Source organism: Pinus tabuliformis, chromosome 5_1 (assembly GCF_031772625.1).
Source record: "Pinus tabuliformis cultivar Carrire ecotype Pingquan chromosome 5_1, CPIR1, whole genome shotgun sequence".
Classification (NCBI taxonomy): Eukaryota; Viridiplantae; Streptophyta; class Pinopsida; order Pinales; family Pinaceae; genus Pinus; species Pinus tabuliformis.
Window position 1 is genome coordinate 194,775,470 of NC_142305.1, and position 13,325 is coordinate 194,788,794.

The window sequence follows — 13,325 nt, forward strand, 5'->3', positions numbered from 1 at the left end:
GTCTTCCCAAAGAGGAACACTTACATCCTCATCCATATTGCAGCAGGACTTTATTCCTTTTATTCGCCGCACAGGTCTCTCAAAAGACGTGGAGAGATTGCTTCTGGCATCAATGCCCTTGCCATTTCTAGATCCCTTTTTTTTGTGAACGTTATTTTGCTCACTTCGTTCGCTTCAGCAGAAAAGTTCCCGGGCGAGGTTTTGCAGTGGTACTAAACTCCAGAGGCAGAGTTCTATCCGCGGCCCACTGGATTATATCATTGCATTTCGTAAAACAGCAACGCCGCGTTTTTGGGCATACGATGGCGACAGCATTATCAAGGCTCACGCTTAATGCTTAATGCTTATCACTTGATCTCATTCAAAGCGCAAGATGATGCATAGTCTGTGCATATATCGTTATATGCAAATAGACTGCTAATGGTTGTGGTTATGTTTGTAGGATGATGACGAGATTGCTTCAGGGCAATCAGCGAATGGTTGGAGAGGCATTATATAAACTGTATTGAGACCGATGCCATACAAATTTCGCAAAACCGAAATGCTAATCATAGAGAAAGGTGTGCTACCACGATAGAGACATAGAATAATGTACCAATGTACCACTGCAATGTGCCGAGAACAAGTAAAAATGTATAGAATTACTCTGTAGCATGTGTTGCTTCCCCGGAGACAGTTTTTAGCTATAAAGGAACGAGTGTCTTAAACATCTAAAGATTGATATTTTTTTTGGAATCTGTGGCAGAAGGAATAGGCTAGGAAAGCTTGCAACAAAACTTTTAGCTTTTTTTTGTCATCAGAAGTTCCTTTTATCAGCAAAAGTTTCTCTTTTCATCAGAAGTTCCTTTTATCAGCAAAAGTTTCTCTTTTCATCAGAAGTTCCTTTTATCAGCAAAAGTTTCTCTTTTCAGAAGAAGTATTTTTTTTATAGAATGCATTCAATCATCTCTATGGTCGGAATAGTTCTCACTGGCAAGGAGAACTATTCTTAATGGTCTCGGATGGTAAAACACACCCTCATCTACAATGAGTTGTGGAAGGGAGTGTGTGTCGGAGAAGAAGACAAAGACCCTGTGCAACCTACATCAGACAAAGAACTCGCCATTTGGGAAAACAAGAACAGCAAAGCCTATGCATTGATCGCAGCATCTGTAAATGAAGAAGTAAGTCGTCATATTTCATCCTATTCCACTGCCTTTGAAGCTCTACAAAAGCTGAAAGAACTCTATGATACACATTCTGCACTAGAAGTTGTTCAGCTCATGATTAAACTCTTCACTCTTGAACTGAAAAATAATGATCCTCTTGCTCTTGCATCTGAAATAAAGTCTATAATGCATGATATTAAATCCACTAAGGTTGAGCTGGATATCTCTCTTATTGCTTTTCTCAAAGCACTCTATCCTACCTACTCCAATTATCTTGAGTCTTTACAAGCAAATGGAAATCTTAAAGACATAACCTTTGAGTCTCTTGTGAAAAAGTTTGCTGAAAGAGAGAAAGCCTTTGGAAAGAAAACAGTCCCTGAATCTTCTGAAGAGACTGTTTGCCTTGCTCATAAAGAAAAGCATCCTGCTCAAGATTCTACAAGAGGAAGAGGTGGACGAAGAGGAAGAGGAAGATACTTCAGAGGCAGGGGGGCAGACATTCTCAAGGAGAAAAGGCAGATCTGCATTGCATTCGCTGCAAACGAAATGGATCACATGATGCTTCTACATGCAAGCTACCATGGGAAAATATTGAGCAGAGAAGAAATCAGCAGAAAGGTAAAACTGATGACACAGACAAAGGTAAAGCACCTGAATCCGCTCACTATATTGAGGCACAATGTAACATTGGAGTAAATGAAGATTTGTTTAATGCTTCACTTGATTCTTCGAAAAATGATTGGTTGCTTGATTCAGGAGCACCCTGTCATATGACTCATAGGAAAGATTTTTTTGAAGATTTCACTGATAATGTTGATGGAGCAGTATACTTTGCAGATCAGTCAAAAATCAAGCCATCAGGGCTTGGCACAATCAGGCTTAAACTGTTTGGTCTTCCAGACTTTCTTCTGGATCATGTTCTATATCTCCCACAGCTCAAGAGAAACTTGCTGTCCCTGGTCCACATCTGCCAGCAAGGTCACTCCATTCACATGTTTGATGGCAAGCTTGAGGTAAGAAAGGCATCTGACCACTCACTTGTCATGAGGGGTATAGAAAAAGAAAGACTTCTTAAACTGCAAGGAACCTCTGCTCATGCACAACATTTCTCATATATTTCTCATCATGAAGAAGGTACACTTCCATCAAGTTTATTATAGCATGCTAGATTTGGACATTTAAACTATGATAGTCTCCGCTTGTTGAAGAAAAATGGTGTTGCTGGTTTGCCTACAATTCCTAGAAAACATAAGCAATGTGATGCTTGCATTCTAGGAAAGCATAGCAAACAGTCTTTTCATGATTCACATTCAAGAGCACATAGGAAGCTTGAACTCATTCATTCAGATTTATGTGGTCCAATGCCTGTTTCTTCTGCAAATGGAAATAAATATATCATGACATTTATTGATGATTACACCAGAATGTGTTGGGTTTATTTATTGAAGAACAAATCTGATGCTTTTCAAACATTCAAGAATTTTCATAAGTGGATTGAAAATGATGCACAATCTCATATTGGGTCTATTCGCACTGATAATGGAAAAGAATATACATCAAATGAATTTGAACACTATCTTCGCCAACATGGGATTAAACATCAAACAACTGTACCTTATAATCCCCAACAGAATGGTGTAGCAGAAAGAATGAATAGAACAATCTTGAATATGGTACGATCCATGCTTTTCTTCAAAAATGTAAAGACAATGTTTTGGGCTGATGCTGTTCTATGTGCTGCATATATAAAGAATAGATGTCCATCTAGTGCTATAAGAAACAAGACTCCTTATGAATTGTGGTATGGACATGTTCCTTTGGTAAAACATCTCAGGATCTTTGGTTCCACTTGTTATGCTTTAATACCAAAGGTACATAGAAACAAACTTGGTGCTAGAAGTCGTAAGTGTATCTTCCTGGGGTATTCAAACACATCTAAAGCATACCGCCTCTATGATGAAGTAAATAAAAAGTTTGTTTTATCTAGAGATGTCATTTTTCTTAAATCATTCAAATCTGACAGTGTTGTTGAGCGGCAACTTGATCGCTTGGATAGATTCACAAAACCGAAATCATTTCAAGAGTTTGATAATCAGATTCCACATCTTGAAGGGGGGATTTCTATACTAGATCAAAATGTGGAATCTTCTTCTGAAGAACAATCTCCCCTGCATGACACTCCAACAACGGATGATGCTTTAAGTGATGTAATTGATAGAATTGGGAGACTCAATCTTGATTCAGACCCAACTCAATCAACAGAGCAGCTTGGACCATTTCAGAAAGGTCCCCCAAAGTGGCTGACAAAGACACTTGAAAGTGTTCATCCTGATGAAATTGGAAAAACAGGAACCAGAAATACAAACCGACAAGATGGAGGTGATGTAGATAACTCTAATTCACCTGTTGATATGGATGTTACTTATGATTGTGAATTGAACTTGTCTACAGATTTTGAACCAACTTCCTTCAAAGAAGCTGCTTCTCATGATGAATGGAAAGAAGCGATGCAGAAGGAGTATGATGCCCTCATAAAGAATGGCACTTGGAAGCTGGTTGATCCTCCATTTGGAACCAAACCAATTGGCTGCAAGTGGGTCTACAAGAACAAGTACAAAGCTGATGGCTCACTTGACAAGCACAAAGCTAGGCTTGTGGCAAAAGGTTTTGCACAGAAGGAAGGGGTCGATTATGAGGAAACTTTTGCCCCCACAGCAAAATGGGCCACCATCCGAACACTCTTTGCACTAGCTGCTCAGAACGGTTGGAAAGTCCATCAAATGGATGTAAAAACTGCATTCTTGAATGGAGATATAAAAGAGAATGTTTTTATGTCCCAGCCTGAAGGATTTGCTGTGAAAGGACATGAACATAAAGTATGCAAACTTGTGAAGTCCTTGTATGGCCTCAAACAAGCACCACGAGCCTGGTATGAAAAACTAACTGAGCATCTTCTGAAACTCAACTTCAATCATTTTGATCTTGATGATGCAACTTTATTTGTCAAGAAAGTTGGCAAAACAGTTGTATATCTTGTGGTATATGTAGATGATCTTTTAATGACAGGGAACAATGAAAGTTATATCACATCCATAAAGAAAGAATTAGGAAAAAATTTTGAAATCACTGATTTGGGCTATGTTCATTACTATCTTGGCATTGAAGTAAACCAACATCCAAAGTCCATATTTCTTTCTCAAAAGAAATACATTGGAGATTTGTTAAACAGATTTGGCATGACAGAGTGTAATCCTCTTTCTACTCCAATGGAACAAAACTTGAAGCTCACATCTATTGAAGGAAAGGAATTTGAGGATGAAACAAAGTATAGACAGCTTGTAGGAAGTCTCATCTACCTCACTACTATCAGACCAGACATTTCATTTGCTGTTGGAATCCTCTCCAGGTTTATGCAAAAGCCTTGTGAGGGACATTGGTCTGCTGCAAAAAGAGTTCTAAGGTACTTGAAAGGAACTCAAGACCTTGGAATCAAGTATACACAGGTGGACGACTTCAACTTGATTGGATACTCTGATTCAGACTTCGATGGAGACAAAGAAACTGGGGTATCTACTTCAGGGTATGCTATGAGTCTTGGATCAGGAGCTGTCTCCTGGAGATCACGCAAACAATCAGTACCAGCAGATTCCACAACAGAAGCAGAATATGTGGCAGCAGCTGAAGCAACAAAAGAAATTGTGTGGCTTAGGAAAATTCTTGAAGATTTGCAGGTAAAACAAATACAATCAACTCCACTCATGATTGATAACACCTCTGCAATAAAGTTGGCCAAGAACCCAAAGTTCCATGATCGTACTAAGCACATCAATACTAAATATCATCTGATCCGACATCATGTTGAGGCCAAAACAATCCATCTGTCATTGTTCCACAAACGAGCAAATTGCAGACATCTTCACCAAAGCGCTTGGAAGAAAAAAGCTTGAAAGATTCAGAACGATGCTTGGACTCACCAACATCTCTTCATATTAAGGGGGGGAATGTTGACACCTAATCCTCAACGGATGGGTGGCCTGGACAGTCATCAAGAAGATGAATTGATCCATCATATTTGTGTATATAACTGATAGTTAGCTAATGAATAAATAAATCAGTTTTTTCTTCCACTCATTCATTCTGGAGTTACCTGGCCTGACAAAAACAACCCTAAAAATCTTAAGACTTCCCTAAACAAAGGAAAGGCAAGGGTGTTGCCCTAAGATTCCCTTAAATCCATTGAAAAGACCAACCAATTGTTAAAGGAAAAGAGTGCAAGTGAATGAGAAAGCTAAAAACCCTAGAACCCTAGAAATTTATTGTTATCCCCAAAAAAGCATTGAAAATAAACCCAAATTTAACCCTAAAACAAATGCTAAATAGAGAAGGAAGAATCCACACCAAACTTAATATCATTTTGAAATAATGAAGAGATCATTAATCTATAGTAAACACTTTTAGCAACTCCTAACCCGACAAAAATCTTTAAAAAGAACATAACAAAGAACTAAACCATGAACAAAAGAACAAGTTAGAACAAAAGATATACTAACGTTAGACAAACGAATTAATCACTTAAAACTCCAAGATATTATACCACATAGGCATAATGAAGAGATCATTAATCTATATAGTAAAAGTGAAGAGATCATTAATCTATATAGTAAACACTTTTAGCAACCCCTAACCTGACAAAAATCTTTAAAAAGAACATAACATGGAACTAAACCATGAACAAAAGAACAAGAGATATACTACCGTTAGACAAACGAATTAATCACTTAAAACTCCAAGATATTATACCACATAGGCAATAAGGGGTATATTTATAACAAGTAAAAATCACCATCATCTCAACATTAGCACATCTAGAGTTTTCTTCATTTCAAAGATGATATTGATTCACACAATTTCAATCATTTAGAGTGTATGATTAGTGTCAAGTTGTACACTTCTTATTTTATAAAAAAATTTGTTTTAAATCTAACTTTCTGGATGGTTTTCGTGTTATGAATTTTTTATTTCATTTGTTTTATGATTCTGTAGATTAATGATAAATTTGAATTAACAAATTTTTAGGGTGATGACATAAGCTTGAATTAATTGTTATTTGATTAAATTGTTATTTGATTAAAGTTGAGATGGAGATGGAGACTGCTACTATTTCTTATTTAAATATATTCTTCTATTTTTTTTAAATAATGGGTAAATTTCCCTTCTATTTTTTTTAAATAATGGGTAAATTTCCCAAATAACTCGTTTTCTCTCCTGGGCTCCTTCCATTTAAATATATCCCAACATAATTGAAATGCATTGATATAATTTTAATTCGCCTAATTTCATTGAATATGGTACAAAGAAAAATAATCATTGCTCTTACAGACCAAATGGTTACATTCAAAGCAATTCAAATTATATAACAGAATTCACTGGTGGATTATGAATAAAAATATATAATTTGGAGTACAATCTTGTGGTTTAGCGGTAAAATTTAGTAGGGGTTCGACGAGGTTTGGAAGATTGGTTGTGGGTTGAAATCACTTACCACTTCAAAGTAGATTATTGCCTAATCTAGACTTGTTTTTTTCCATCGTGAACACTTCATCCATTTTCTCACTCGTTCTGGGTTCAATTTGCACAATGAATTATTTGATTTTGTTTTATGAACCATTTTGCTATACGTATTAGAAAATTGGACCTCCAAAACATTTAATTATGGTAAAATACACTCGACGGATAAGTTCAATTTCCATTTTTTATTTGAAAACAATTGGAAGGATCTATGCCACTGTTTGACTACAGCACGAATTCAACAAATGATCTTCACAAAATTCCAGAGAATTTGTCAATGTGCAGTGACAATGTACAGATGTCGTGATTAATAAATGGCGAATTGCCTTTGGATATGATTAAGTATGATGGATTGTAACTATTGTACAACGACTTAGATTGGATGTGACGGTGCATGCTGGATTGCAGATATTGTACAACAAATTGTGGCTACTTGTGATGATGAATCATCAGTGTTCGTTTTTTGCAACAACATATGGCCATCTGGATATAACAAATTAATGAGCAACATGATTGGATCTTGTGATGGATTTTTAATCTATGAACGGATCTTTCCGGCCAATTGCACACCCTTGAACACAGCCTAAAAGTGAACGAAAACCCTTAAACACAAACAAAGATAAAAATAAATTAAAAACAATAAAATTAAAAAGAAAATGGAAACTAGCGAGAACCATGTGTATACAATTGTTAACTAAAAACCTGAACTAAGGAATGGGGCACCCAAATGATCACCATTTGAGCATTGATATCTGATGGAATTTTTAACCTGTGAACTGATCTTTCCAGCCAATTGCACACCCTTAACACACAGCATAAATGAGAAAGAAGACCCTACACAGACAAATAAACTGGAAACTAACAAGATCTATATGAGTACATCTGATAACCAAAAACATATTTCAGCAGCAGAATACAACAATACAACGAAAATATGGCAGAGATCCCAATCCTGCCCGCAAGCTGAGGAAAGGCTATGTACCCACAAAAATATCACGCCAACTTTGTAGACAGCAATCAGGAAGAGTGATGTTGGCTGACAGCACTCCCACCTATGATATCAGATGCACCTTGGAACACCGTACAACCTCCACAAAAAGCCCCGGGGATGAGATTCTCCAACAAACAGAAAGGGCTAAACAACTACCGATTCACCAAGTCCACCATCTTTTCAAATGAGTATGATGATTTGGTCAAAGATTCCACTAGTTACATCACAAAGCGACCAGGCCATATCTAAATAAATAAGATTCTTAGCATAACTTTTGATAAAGATTCCACCCACCCCCATCACATATATCCCATATCGATCCGATCAAACTACGACTTCTGGGTAAGATTCTTAGCATAACTTTTGATAAGATTCCATCCAGCCACTTCTCATATATCCCAGAGCAACCACCACAAGATTCTTAGTCTCGTATCTTGCATATCAGTACAAGATTCTTAGTGTCCTCTCTTGCATATCACATATTCCATTCTATGTTTTTCCCCAAATATAAGTAGGGCAACATACCAGAGCTCATAAGGGGTATTAATGGAAGTACCATAAAAATGTTCAAACTATCAATCAAGTTTACTCGAGGCCATCAGAGGCAAAACCTAGCATTCATAATTCCAACAAATCACTTATATCTTCAGAAGAGTTTCAAAATGATATGTAGAACAAAGAAAATAAGAACACAAAATAAGACCACAAATTCTGATTGGGGTCATTTTAAGAAGAATGGGGCATTAGAAACCATAGGAAGATGGACAATTCCCCATAACTCAATGCATCCACAATCTTCATCATTTAGTTAAATCTGATAGGATCTGTAAAGATTCAGCCAACTCTTCACCACCATTTTTTAAAGTTGGAATTAAATATTTGACACACTTAATCAGAAAAATACAAACCTAATGTAGAAATACAAACATGGGACACTCAGTACCATCACCCATTACCACTAAGCATCTAAACAGCATACAAAAAATGTTGCGCCCAAATTTCTCTAGTTTCATGATACGAAGAACCCATAGCAGTGGCAGAAAATATTTCTTAACCATCCCACTAGCAACCACCACGCAGAGCCAGCACGAGATGAAGAACAGAACCACCCTCAATGTTGTACTCACGGGCTGTCTTTTCATCATTCATCTGTTTTCCTCCATAGATGAGCCTGCAGTGGGCATAAAAACAGGAAATTTTTTAGCCTAAAAAATACCAATTCTTCAACACAGAAAAGAAATTTGATTATTGACATTATTCAGCATTTCAATATTTTAGCCCGCACAAAGGTATCTATACTGAGCATCAAAGTAAGTCAAATTCCAATCTAAAAAATACCAATCCATCAGGCAGTGTTACTGGGCACTTGGGTGCTCAGTTCAAGTCCCCCAGATAAGAAGCACTTGTCTACACAGATAACTTAACTAGGGATGCCCAATGTCACATGGTTCAGGTTCGAGTTCGGGTTCAACAATGATTGGGTTCAGTTAGATTCAAATTTTTTGATGAGGTTCGCTATTAGGTTCGTCCATATATATAAAAACATATATTAATTTAAAATGAATTATAGGATAAAATAGTAACAAATCAACATCAATAAACATAAAATATGCTATCACAAACTTGGAAACTGCAAGGATAAAACATATATTAATTTAAAATGAATTATAGGATAAAATAGTAACAAATCAACGTCAATAAACATAAAATATGCTATCACAAACTTGGAAACTGCAAGGATAAAATAAAAGCTTGAGTTGTGACATGAAGTTATGAGTTTTGATCTATGGACTTGGTCATTGGCTATGAGGTTTGATGAGGTTCGTCGAACCTCAAAACATTTATGAGGTTCGCCAAAATTCAAACCTCAAAGTGAAAGTTTGACGAACCTTGTGACATAGGGGATGCCATCCACTAATATGGGGAAACATCCCTTGGGTTTCTCTATGGGGTCTCCACAATCTAGAAAGAAACACAATTTCATTACCATAATGAAGAAATTACTTCATTTCTGCATAAAGAAATCAGGTCACAGGTGTACTCAGTTGCATTCTAAAATACAACAGCAAAAATGAAACTGCTATCATTTTTTTCTAAAACAGATTCAGTCAAATATATAGATAGTAGATTTAAAGCAAAACATAGGTACCCTCAAAATGGGAAATACTAGCAAGGTGCACATATAAGTGGTCCTATAAAGCAAAACACAGGTACCCTCAAAATGGGAAATACTAGCAGATTTTATGTCACAAACCTTTTGAATACAACCAATCAACAGTACAAGAAATGTATAATTCCAGATTTCATTAGCACTTTTGAATCTAGATAGTCTGCTATATTATTTTAGGAACAACTAAATTATTTGACACAAACAAAGTATAACTCTGCCTGGGTAAGGTATAATTACTTGGAAGTGTCCAAGAGGCCATGCGTAAATCTCATATTCTTAAAATTGATGTTGAAGTATAGAAAATGTAGAAACCTTTGTAAAAAGGCATTTTAGTGCATGGAAAATGATAGATTTAAGAGGGAAAACTAGCTAAAAATATCTTAAGTACGGCAATAAAACAGAACTGGCTAATCGCTTTTGAATTTATAAAATGCAAAATTACAACCATTATAGATGACTTTACAGGGAAAACAAAGTTAAATTTTATAATGTAGATAATAGCTCACAAAATATATAGCAGAATCCTGTTGAGTAGCAAATTTAAAATTCACAGTTTGCTTCCAGAAAGCTTCCCTGCTTAGAAGGCAATCTGCTATATAGTCTACAAAAAGCAGTTGCAACTTACAACAGAAGTTCTTATCAAATTTCCAGAGAGAAATATAAGGGCAGAAACCTAAAACATTAATGAACTTCCCAAGAGAAAGGGAGGAAAATTGCACCTATTGCCTATGTCTTTCTTCTACAATGGCTCAACACAGAAACATGAATCATACCAGCTACTTAAAAACCCATATAAGTACAGAATTTTGAACAAAATCCTTGTGGCTGATGCTTATGCAAATTTGATTTGAGCGGGAAAAGCCCAGTGCTGCAACATTGACTTGAGCGGGAAAAGCTTGTTAGGGTCTAGACTCTAATCTCTAGGAATTTTATGAATAAGAACACACATATGCTCAACTTACAATAATACAGAGTCACTTGCACAATGAAATCATACTATAAAGTAACTAAATTATATTATAGAAGGCACCCAAATAGATGAAATCATACTATAAAGGAACTAAATTATTTAATTATATTATAGAAGGCACACAAATAGATGAAATCATACTATAAAAGAACTAAATTATATTATAAAAGGCACACAAATATACTTGCACATGGATCTAGGAGTATTGCATACCTTTGCTGTATAGGCGGTATTCCTTCCTTTTCCTCAACTGGCTGCTTAATTTGGTCAATTGTATCATTGGGTTCAATATCTATCTCGACTTCCTTTCCTGTAAGGGTTTTCACCTTGATGGAAATGCCTCCCCTTAACCGCAAAACCAAGTGAAGAGTTGATTCGTTTTCCATATTATAATCAGCTAGAGTGAGCCCATCTTCTAGTTGTTTTCCAGCAAATATTAATCGCTGCTCATGTGGAGGGATACCCTCCTTGTACTGTCACAACAACCAAATAACAGGCCCACTTACAGGATAACTACAATTGCACTTTAGAAAAGAAACAAAATTCACTATAAACAGTGCTTAAACCTCAATACGACACAAACCCTTAAAAATATGCAACGATTTAAAAGACTATAAGCAAGTACCATACATATTACAAGCCCTTAAAAATCCACAATGATTTATAAGCAAGTACCATACATATTACAAGCCCTTAAAAAGCCACAATGATTTAAAAGACTATCAGTTAGTACTCTACAAACCTTTCCAAATCTGCAAAGATTTAAAAGGCTATCGGCAAGCACTATACAAACAGTAAAAATCCACAATGATTTTAACGAGTATTAGTAAGTACCAATACCAAATAATCAAATTTTGGTACGCCTGACAGGCTCGGGAGTAACAGTGAGGAGTTAGAAGTTTCACACGACAGGGTAAGGTTCCATCCCCACCAGCTTTCGCTCACTTGGAGATATGGCTCAAACTTATGACACCCGGAGATGAATACCAGGTGAACATATTAATGATCCAAGCACACCCCCATTTTCTCCCTAAGGCCTCAGAAAAAGGGAGTTTGACATTATTGACCAGGGTTACATTTTCACGGCCTTAAGGTAATTGTCAGGGCCCTGGAGGTAGGGGTTGAACTTACGGAAGTTGTGTCCACTGGAAAGGTGTACCTTCTCATCATTGTGTTCTTATTAAGACTTGCTAAATTTTAAGAGTCTGTTGCATTTTGGCAACAGTGATGAACCAAGTTTGAGTTCTAGAAGACGTGACCCACCTGATAACAGGCTGTGTTAAAACAGAAAAAGCGATCAGCCAGATAACAGGCTGTGATAAAACAGAAAAAGAGATCAGACTGATAACCAGCTGTGTTAAAACAGAAAAAGGGGGCCGCCTGATAACAGGCTGTGTAAAACCAGAAAAAAGGGACTGCGTTTCCACCGTAGTTGTAAATAAAGGAAGTTTCATAGTGACTTGCCACAAGAGGTCAGCTGGGTGGGTGAAAGTGGGGCGCTGTCATAGCCTCCACCAGGTTCGATCCTGGCAAGAAGTGGCGGACGCACTACCTACATGGAGTTGAGAAGGGTTAAGTCCAGGTGGGTAGATAGGTGTCTAATGTAAGAAGCATCTTAAAAATAAAAGTCAAATAGCATTCCATTAACACAACCAAAAAAATTAAAAAAATGCAAGATAGAATTGTTAAAGCACAATCACTGACAATCCAAAGTTGCAGAATCTTGAAAAAGAAATCCATCCCCCTTGCAAAAAATTACAAAAAATGCAAGATAGAATGCCCAATTGTTAAAAGCACAATCACTGACAATACAAAGTTGCAGAATCTTGAAAAAAAAAACAAAAAACCGTCCCCCTTATATCAAAAGTGAAGGCAACGTATACGTACACAAAGCTCACATGACACAACAAAAACCCGCAATAAATAAAATAAAACGGCAACAACATGGCATGAATGCCCGGAACAAAACCACAGAGACCAGAAAGAAAATCATAAAAGAATCCATTCATAACCAGATGTCATCAGTAAAAGCAAAACCCCAACATGCAACATAAAAATCAAAGACAAAAACTTAGTTCTACTATTCTGTCATACAAAACCCCACTCGCACCAAACAACTAAACAAACGAAAACATAAACCTAATTTGGATACAACATGATCCCAATTTCAAGAGAAATACCTGGATTTTTCTCTTCACATTATCAATGGTATCGCTGCTTTCAACATCGAGGATGATCGTCCTCGCTTTGAGAGTCTTCACAAATATCTGCATCTTGGCCTGAAAATATCACTGAACCCCGCAAAACCTCTACGATATCGGGGGAATACAGCCCGGATTGAAGGGTGGTGAGAATTACAGAGACCAGACGAGTAGCCTCTTTCAAAATGAAATTTATTGAGGGCGGAGTAGATAGATATAAGGGGCATGGATTTATATGGAAAAAAAATGGAAGAAATATGCCAAAGAAAGAAGAATC

The 13,325-nt window shown here is 36.6% G+C and overlaps 1 protein-coding gene across 1 annotated transcript; it reads right to left on the reverse strand.

The window, feature by feature from the left end:
• Window positions 1-8,482: 8,482 nt before the first annotated feature.
• LOC149164061 (ubiquitin-NEDD8-like protein RUB2) lies at window positions 8,483-13,120 on the reverse strand. The gene is made up of 5 exons (XM_089429357.1): window positions 13,028-13,120; window positions 12,111-12,238; window positions 11,590-11,599; window positions 11,061-11,320; window positions 8,483-8,878 (listed from the first exon to the last, which is right to left on the reverse strand). Exons 1-5 carry the CDS (start codon window positions 13,118-13,120, stop codon window positions 8,770-8,772), a joined length of 600 nt encoding a protein of 199 aa, XP_089285483.1. The 3' UTR covers window positions 8,483-8,769.
• Between the last annotated feature and the right edge of the window lie 205 nt (window positions 13,121-13,325).